The 10,069-nt window shown below is 33.9% G+C and overlaps 1 protein-coding gene across 1 annotated transcript in view; it reads left to right on the top strand.

Annotated features, from left to right (window-relative positions):
• The first annotated feature begins 2,840 nt into the window (after nt 1–2,840).
• LOC108731731 (synaptic vesicle glycoprotein 2B) overlaps nt 2,841–10,069 on the top strand; it is a 21,057-nt gene continuing 13,828 nt past the window's right edge. Inside the window, exons 1-7 of the mRNA XM_018462220.1 lie at nt 2,841–2,855; nt 2,948–3,138; nt 5,182–5,303; nt 5,589–5,833; nt 7,743–7,900; nt 8,008–8,203; nt 8,274–8,388. Coding sequence (XP_018317722.1) covers nt 2,841–2,855; nt 2,948–3,138; nt 5,182–5,303; nt 5,589–5,833; nt 7,743–7,900; nt 8,008–8,203; nt 8,274–8,388 — 1,042 coding nt within the window. The remainder of the gene's footprint in view (nt 2,856–2,947; nt 3,139–5,181; nt 5,304–5,588; nt 5,834–7,742; nt 7,901–8,007; nt 8,204–8,273; nt 8,389–10,069) is intronic.

Here is a 10,069-nt window from a genome sequence, read left to right as displayed (position 1 = left end):
CCATCTTTGTCGTTGACGTAGCCGACGAAGTGACCCAGGATAGCTTTAGGGTCAAATTTTGATCGGAACTGTTTTGGCATGTTCACGTAGCACTCTGAGCCAAAAATTCGCAAATGATCAAAACTGTCAAATTTCCTGCCTGTCCACAACTCGAACGGCGTTTTCCCTGGAACACGCGACTTGCCTGTGCGGTTGATCAAGAATGTAGCCGTGTCGCAGGCATGAGCCCAAAACGATTTTGACAGTCCACTGACAGTCAACATCGAACGTGCCAGTTCAACAACATGACGATTCGACTGTTCCGCAACACCGTTCTGCTCAGGTGTGTACGGACACGATGGTCGAAACTCGATGCCGCGTTCGCACAACAGTTTCAGTACACCCTGACACTCGAATTCAGTACCGCAGTCCGAACGAAAGGCTTTTACTTTATGTCCTGCAGTTTCGCATTCGTTCAGAAAAGTTTTCAAGTGTTCAGTCACTTCCGATTTGTGTTTCATAAAGAATACACGAACGAACTGGGAAAAGTCATCTTTGAAGGCCACATAGAACCGGAAACCGTTGATCGATTCGATTGTCATTGGACCGTTTACGTCTGCGTTGATTAGCTCACCTACGACGTTAGGGCGATCGAGACGCGTGCGAAACGGTTTGCGATGTGACTTTCCAAGAACACAACCGTCACAAAACGTCGCGGCATCGGAGCACTTGATAGAAATATCGAAGCGAGATAAGACTTCACGCACATGGCGTTTGTCTTGATGTCCGAATCTTTCATGCCAAGCTTGTAGCACGTCAGCTGATGTAGCGAGATTAGCTTGTACAGGCACATCCGGAACACGAACGCGTATATTCATGACGTACACTGAATCGACGAGTTCGCCAGTCGCAACGAGTTCACCATCACGCCGAATTTCCACTCCGTCACGATTGAAAATGACGTCATTGCCATAAGCAGCAGCCTGTCGAACAGAGAAAAGTTGATGGCGAGCCTCAGGTACATACCAGACGTCAGTTAACTCAGCAGACGACCACCTGTCACCCATGCGAACGTCAACACTGATCTTGCCTGATCCGTAAGCTAAAATGAAATCTTTGCCGGCAGTCTGAATGCGTTGCGGAGTCGGGAACTTGTCGAAAGTAACAAAATGTTGTTTGTTCGCCGATATATGGTGCGTTGTGCCGGAGTCGGAGATCCAAGAATCGGCTGGAACGAAGTCTATGTTGACAGCCAGGCCAGTAGCGAAAAATGAACTTGGTGGATTGTTTTGTTTTGTATCCTGCTTGTTACTATTTGCATTTATTATTTTATTTTGTTCTTCTTTGTTTTGCTCTGCACTGGCACGCTTCCTGCAGTCTTTGATCACGTGACCTTTTTTCTTGCAATACAGGCACGAGCGTTTTTCTTTTGTGTTGGTGGAAGACGAATCCTGGTTAGATTTATTTTGTTTCTTCTTTGAGCCTTGATGTAACTTTGATTTTGCAAAGAAGGCGCCCGATGACTGCCATGACTCTTGTGACACAGATGAGCTCTCAATCGACCGCAGATTCTCAATCAAAAGCTTAGTTGTTTGCTCCGCCTCGGGAACGCGATACCAAGTCGAACGATAATATTGGTATTCCGGACCGAGCGTTTTAAAAATCCTGTGATGAAGCAGTGACAACGGAAGCGTGGCGTTTGGACTACCTTTTGCGAGCTCATTGAGAATATCATCGAACACGTTTGACAGTTGAGATACGTGTTTTGAAACAGAAGTTGTGTCATCTTTTGTGATAGCGAAGAAGCTGTCAAAAAGCGTGTAAAGACGTTGCAAAGAGGATTGTTCGAACACTGAAATCAGCGTATCCCATATGTTCTTTGCGTTTGTCTTCTTGCGAACGTAAATAGAGGCTTCTTCGTCCAGTGACGTACCTAGAATACGAGCCGCGCGCGCGTTATCTCGTTGCCAACGACGGTACGCGTCAGACGGTTCGGCGTCTGCCGCCGGTCCGTCGGGGCACGGGCGTGTACCATCGACGATGGTAAACAAACACTGTTCTTTTAAACAAAGTTCGATTTGCCACTTCCACGTTTCCCACTGCGACTCATTCGACAACTTTCGGATGTTGGCTATAATACGGCCACTATCATCACCTTGCCCAGCATCGGCCATTTTTGTTTGGCGTCGAGAATGTTCTCGTTCGAGATGCCGGTTTTCACACAAAAGAAATACCGAAAATATCGAAAACCGTCCGCGGATACGATTTCACTGCGTACCTGGGCCCATAACCTGTGATGGGGACGGGTTTATTGGTAGTTAATAACGAAATTGTGTGAGAACAAGGATAAATTTATTTAGTAATAATTCCACGTTGCGTCGCAGGTAAAAAGAAAAGAAGACACTGAACTCTAAAGATATAGAAGACCATACGACGAACTGACGCGACATCTGTTGTGTTATGATCGTATCAAATATGAAAAGGTAGTTTATACTTTAACAATCCTTCTTCAAAGGGGGACGGGGATGGATTTTTGTTTACGTAGTTAGAAAGGTCCCTCGAATATATGGAACTTTTTCATGAACAACTTTTTGATAGGACAAATATTTTTAGAGTTATCAGCTTGTAACACTTTACGTGGGCCACTCTGTAAAAAAGGACATCATTTATATCTGCATTATATGTATAAATTTCCATCTCTCTCGAATCCGATTAGAATGGATTTCTTACGAAAAGTAGGCATTTATCTTCTATAATTTTAGCCGAAATCAGTTCTTAACTAGGAGGCCCCTAGGTACGTACTTATTAAATAATCTAGTATTGATTTCGTAAATTCATGACATGCCGCAAATGTAGGAATGATGTTACTTCAAAACGTAAATGTTTTATTTTGGCTGCATTTCTCACTTATTTATCGTCCTTACTTTAATGTGCAATTCCTAATGGAAAGTTCATATTATAAAAGCAGACTCGGCTGATTGTTGATTTATTTTCAGGAATGATCATTATGGCATTCTTTTGGGGTTGCGTTACTGACATGTTTGGCCGTAAAAAGATAATGTTCTATGGTTACCTGCTTACTGGTCTATTAAGTGTGGCTATGTGTTTCTCACACAAATCTTGGCATTTAATAACGTTCAAATTTTTTGATGGTATGATGTAAGTTGAAATTGCCAGTTAGTATGATATTATAATACAATTTACATATTCTAATTATCATTGCGTTAATAGAAAAATGATGCAAGTAAAAATTAGCGTTTTGGAGATAATGAAAGGAAATTGATCCCTTAAAGACTAATATATTTTTGTGGGAAAACGACACATTTATAACTTATTTATAGGGATGTAAGATAATTTATATAATAAGATAAGATTTATAGGAAAATCGGATACTGGATAATTCGTCACTTATTGCTACTAGATAACTAGATTTTATCCGACATTTATACAAAGAGAAAAATTAAAAATCTAATTATTTTTTTACTGTAAGAAGAAGGATTTTTTTATATATGATAAGCCGTTACCATATATAAATATGCTATAAATAACACAGGTCTACAAATTAAAGGGTATTTAATATCACATGAAACTTTATATTGATTTCCGAGGGAATTTGGTGCGCTGAATCCAAATCTGGCATCAGAATGGCGCCATCACGTCAGGATTTTGAGATATTCTAACCTAAAAGTGCATAAATGGCTGTTTTAGGGCATTATTGGAGTTTCCTCCTGGTTGCAGAGAACTTTACCGACAAAAATTAAACAAAGTACCGTAAAGTACGAGTCTTGCCCTTTAAGTTCCATTTTGAAACGTCCAAATAGGATTTTTTTTCATCGAGATACAGCAGATTTAAGTTTTTACTGCATACAGAAAATCAAATAAAGTGATGATGTCGGTTCATTTGAAATACTTTAACCCTTTTGATTTTGAGCAATTCTGGAAAACAGTTTGTAGTTCAAAGGGTTCCGAGGGTCGCTGCTCACGAATCTGGACTCAGATTTTCAAAATTCAAGACTAAATTGTCTGGATTGACGTCCGCCATATTCAATCCGCCATCTTGAATTTTGGAAATTTGAGTCCAGATTCGTGAGCAGTGACCCTCGGGACTTTTTAAACTACAAACTTTTTTTCCAGAATTGTTCAAAACCAAAAGGATTAAGGTATTTTAAATGAACCGACATCATCGCTTTATTTGATTTTCTGTATGTAGTAAGAACTTAAATCTGCTATATCTTGGTGAAAAAAAATCCTATTTTTCCAAAATATATGGAAATTGAAGGACAAGACTCGTACTTTACGATACTTTGTTTAATTTTTGTCGGTAAAATTCTTTGCAACCAGGAGTGAACTCCAATAATGCCCTAAAACAGCCATTTTTGCATTTTTAGGTTAGAATATCTCAAAATCTTGACGTGATGGCGCCATTCTGAGGCCAGATTTGAATGCACCGAATTCCTTCGGATAAACTTTTTGCTCCTTTTGTGACAAAAACCTTGTAAACCTGTGTAATTAATGTTTATTAAACGGTTTTTCAATATTTTATTATTGATGCTTTATAAATTTAATTATTCGAAATAAATTTATTGAAGACCTATTCTGTAAATTCTATTAAGAATCAACAATATCTGTATTAAATTTATCTAAAGTTAAATATCTCACGTCAATAGTAAAACTAAATAGTGCTTTGAAAAAGTATTGAGCAAAGTATCATTTAAAAGATAAGGTTAAAGTTAAAAAATTAATTATCAACAAACTTTTTGCTATTATAACAAAAGCAACGATGCACAAGAAACTAAGGATGAAGTTACTACGTTTTCAACTATATAATGTTAAAGATGAGCTCTCTTCTTTAAAAGTGATCTTTATGATACGACTGTTGAAAATATTTGAAAATATTTCAACAAAATCGCAAATCAAAGTCAGATAACGATAAGCATAGAAGAGGGAAGAAGTCTTTTACAAGAAAAATATTTACAAGACACCTAGTGATAGAACAGACAAAAGCAATTATATTTACCGCAGAAATAGATGAATATCTTGCTCTATATCTAAAAATTTAAGAAATGCTCTACAGAAAAGTTGCTAATTTTGAAATCTGTCATATGCCTATAAATGTTGTGTAGCAATGTATTTTATATTAATTTTTTAAAAACTGAATACTTTTTGGATATTTTTATGTAACAGTTGATTAACAAATTATAGTATATCTGGTCCATATGCGGCACTTATGTCGTATCTAGCAGAAATACACAACGAAGCACATCGATCGAGGTCATACATGTGGCTTGGCGTGTTCTTCTCGCTGGGAAACATTTCTTTGCCATGTAAGTAGTCTTGACACACCTTATCTACATACTTCATCGACGGGAATTAAATTATAAAGCGTCAAATTTTAACGCCGATAATATGCAATGCAATATTGCAATATACGTGATGCTGATGTTATAAGAGCTGGAAACAGAAAGAGTTAAAATTGATTTAGAAATTTGTAATGAAAGTGTTGAGGGAACGTACAAAATATTTCATTTTAATGTCAAATACTCAATATACATTTTGTGACAAATAAACTTGAATAAAGTTAAATATGATTTTAATTTCTTTATTTACAGGTATAGCATGGCTTATAATACCTCAAAAGTGGTACATCACATTTTTAAGCGATACATTGGAAATAGCTTCCTGGAGAATATTTTTAGCCATTTGTTCGCTACCCGAATTTTTAGCATGCATAGCTCTTTTTGCTTTCCCAGAGAGTCCGCGTTTCCTTATCTTAAATGGTCGACATGACGAGGCATTGAATGCCTTCAAAAAAATCTACTCACTCAATACTGGCAAGGATCCCGATACATATCCGGTACGTGCATATAGAAAGGATGTTTTTGTTAAAATATCTAAAAAAAATTTAGATACTGATCTGAAAATAATTTTATTGGGTTATCAAACTAATTTTGTAGGGCATTTAAATTGGTTGCTGAAATATCAAAATTTTTTACATTATTATTGCTTAAATGCCCTGCAAAATTATTTTAATGATCCATCAAAATCATTTTCTAATTTGTATTCAGCTAAATTTTTGTACTTTCCATGTTAGTATAATAATACTATGTTCATATTCGAAAATATATACATATAATAACCAATATATTTATTAGAAATAATTTAAATTTCAATTGCGTAAAATTAACAAAAAAATGTGTGTTTAAATTGTACTGCTTATTGACACAAGTAATTTTACGTTAATTGAGTGGAACAAATAAAATGTGATTTAAAACTACGATGTTTTATCTATTCATTTTGGCAATATTATAAAATATACACAATAACTGCACACAGTGATTATGAGATTGTCGTCGTACTATATTTATTTAAATATATTATGTAATTGTAATAACTTTAATAATTTTAATAATCTAATTACGTACAATATATACATATAATTAGTAATAAGGTGGATGAATGTGATGAGTATAAAAAACAAAGGTATACGTGCAAAAGATAAAACTATTACTACAATACTTACTTGTACTAAAGAAAGACATGTTATTCAGTACATGAAATGGATAGGAAAGTGAAACACGATAAACAGAATTCAAAATAGACAACAAATTAAAATAAGATAATATACACTGTGAAAAAAATGTAATAAATTTTATTATAAATATTTCTTTGAATAGCGTTCGAGATATTTAGTGAATATAAACACATATTTATTAGATACTATTTAGGAACCGTTAGTTCCTGATTTAACTCATTTTTTTTCATTTATCTGTTTTAATATATTTATTTACTATAAGCAAATATTCCGCTAGGACTATTTAAAGAAATATTTATTAAAATTTAATAAATTTTTTTCTCAGTGTAGATATGTCATTAAACGTAAATAAGAATATATTGCACTCCCGCAAGAAAAATGATACAAAGTAAAATTTTTTAAAGTTCTTATTTTGTGCGAATTATGTCCTAAATACATCGGCCTTCATTCAAAGTGGAATATAGAATAGTGATATAAGTTGAATTAAAAAATAAAAAAGAATTTAAAGACAGAGAGAGAGAGAGAGAGAGAGAAGCAAGTAATTAATTTTAAAATACGTAATTTTCTTTTCTCTCTTCGAAACAATTTTACATTCTCTTGTGTCACTTTTCATACGAGGGTGCATACATAGAAAAACGTATATAATGAAACTGCAAGTGAGAAATGAGATTCGATAAATCGAGCGACTGTAAAATAAATTAAAGAAAGAATCAACATGATAAGAATGATATATACAGCTTTGACCAAAAATACTAAGCACCTTATTATTATGTAACGTTTTAACTCAAAAATTAATTAATGACATAATGACATTTATTGGTGTGTATTATCCTTTGTTTTAAGAAACAAAGGATAAACTTTAAATTTGTATAATGCTGATAACCAATTGAGAGCAATACAAGTGAAAGAATTTTAGATAAATGAAAAGAATATAGGTGTCTAATTTTTTTTGCTAAGGCTGAATATGGTACAATACACTGAAAGAAAAGATTGACTGCTCCAGCAAATTAGATGGTAAAATATGGCATAGCATTTTTAATTGGCTGCAGCAGCCAATTTTTCGTCGCAGCAACCAATTTTTTGCATTAGCCTATCTGCAATGTCAGTATAAGATTTCGATAGGCTAACACAACCAAAAATTAGCCGCTGCAACCAATTAAAAATGTTATGCCATATTCAGCCAATCTTTTCTTTCAGTGTATATATAATGTATTATTATCAATTGATATAGATAAAACGTCTAGAGGATGAATATTCCATTGAATCATGCGGAGAACGTATACAGGACAAGTTGAAGAATTGTTGCAAACTGATAAAACCACTCTTCTTGCGACCCAATGTCTTCAGATTGATACTCATTTCAATGATACAGCTTGGAGCAACAATAGGGTCAGTTTAATCCTTCGTCTATTTTAATTTTAATTCTATAAAAATGGATTCACTAAAATAAATGTGGAACTTGAAGAGTTCATTTTATGTCGATTGCAACTGTCCAGATCGAATTCGCTCCGGCTTTGGATGCCCCAGCTGTTCGTAATGATCGAAAATTACAAAAGTACTGTGATGAAGGACGATAACCGCATATCGGGTTTACAGCCTTCATTTTGTTACATGTTAGGTCAGGAAAAATCGTATCTTAATTCCATGCATTATGCCAACAATACGATAGGCACTACGGCTGTATGCGTTCCGGTAAATCGCTAATTTATAAATGTTGGCCGCGAAATAAGTCTCAAAGAAATAATGTACATAACAATTTTAGGCGGAGTTGAATTCCAGAGTCTTTATCAATTCCATTGTCATCGCCATGACAGGTGTTATCGGTTATACTGTAGCTGGTTCTCTGATAACGGTAGTTGGAAAGAGGAAGTTAATGGGTAAGACGATAAAGTAATTTGATGTTAAAGAAATAGAAATTTGCTTAAAATACGAAAGAAAATCAGAAATGTTGTTGTGTCAAATACTATATATTTATTTCTTATGTATAATAAACAATTTTCTCAATCAGCTTTGCAATACATTTTGTGTAACGGTCCACAAGTCTGCAAAAAGAATTTTTAACTGTCTTTTACGCCATATACATATATGTACCATTTCCTAAACTTTACAATAACTGAAATTTGTACAATAACTAGCATACCGCCAGCTATGCAGGGCTTTTTTTAGTAATCCAAACAAATGGAAATTGAAAGTAGCAAGATCAAAACTATGGATGTAGAAATTCAAAGAACCCTGTACAAAACTTATAGAAAATGGATTTCAATCAAATTTCTTTAAACTTTAATACTTATAGCTCAATTCAAGTTAATTAAAAATCCTTATGAATCACGGGCAAAAAATGCCTGTTTTTGTTCTAGGACCTTCGGAAAATTATCACATCTTTTACGGAAAAATAGTCAAAATAAATCTTTTTTATTGACATTGGTTATAAATACTATATAATACATCACGGATATACTCTATATACATATATGTCACGAAAAAATCTGTCGGACATGTCACGGAAAAAATCATTTCAATATTTTGAAAAATATTATTACGGTATAAAACAACCGGAAAAAGCCTTGTTTTATTTTCTAATTCCAAGAAGAATATTAGGATTTCCTTAAAGACAAGGAAACTCACGAAAGTCAAGCATCTCAAAGGAATGTCACGTCCACATCGTTCGTTCTGGGTAATTCTGACAATGAGAACGGGCGCAAAACTAAAGTCGTAAACATACCATTGATAAATGTACAAGTGTAATAAAAAAGATTTATTTCAATTTTCTGTATTTTTTAATACAAAATATAAAAACTTTTCGAAGGGCCTAGAGCAAAAACTGAGACATTTGGAAGTTTATGCCCGTAAAGAATTTTAATCAGCTTGACATGAGCTACAAAATATTAAAGTTTAAAGCAATTTGACCGAAACTCATTTTCTATAAGATTTGTGCAGGGTTCTTTCAATTGTCTTATGTGTCTATCTCTACCAATGTGTATTAATTTTAATCTCAATTTAATTTATTCTTTATCCTTTTCTAATCTTTAGGACTAGAAAAAGGTAAAGTTAATCTACATTGATACAAACGATCGCATTATATCCGTTTCCGGTAATGATAATTAACTCTAACCTCGGTTCAATTTACTCTTAATTTTTTTCTGGTTCTATAATATCTCTAATAGGATGCTTGATTGAAAGTCAAATTATTACATTGCTTGTCAATTTAATTTGTGATATTACTCTAGTAGTTCAATTATTACGTTTATAAGTCCGAAAAACCAATTCGGCGCGCAGTTCAAATGACTATTATACACTCATATGTATATAATATATAAGTATACAAATTTTATATACATACGTGTGTGTGTGTGTACATACATACGCGCGCGCACGCACACACACACACACATAAGTAGTATATATAGATATATATATTCACATGGAAATTATTAGATCCAACTTCAACCGTTATAAGCTTTAACTCTTACTTGTGTATAATTATATATGTTTATAAATGTTTGTACATGTTTATGGATACTTTTATATAGTATATATACTATTTGACATTGAACGGAA

Source organism: Mycetomoellerius zeteki, unplaced genomic scaffold, assembly GCF_001594055.1.
Source record: "Mycetomoellerius zeteki isolate Tzet28-1 unplaced genomic scaffold, Tzet1.0 scaffold1013, whole genome shotgun sequence".
Taxonomy (NCBI): Eukaryota; Metazoa; Arthropoda; class Insecta; order Hymenoptera; family Formicidae; genus Mycetomoellerius; species Mycetomoellerius zeteki.
This window is presented reverse-complemented; position numbering and strand designations above follow the sequence as displayed.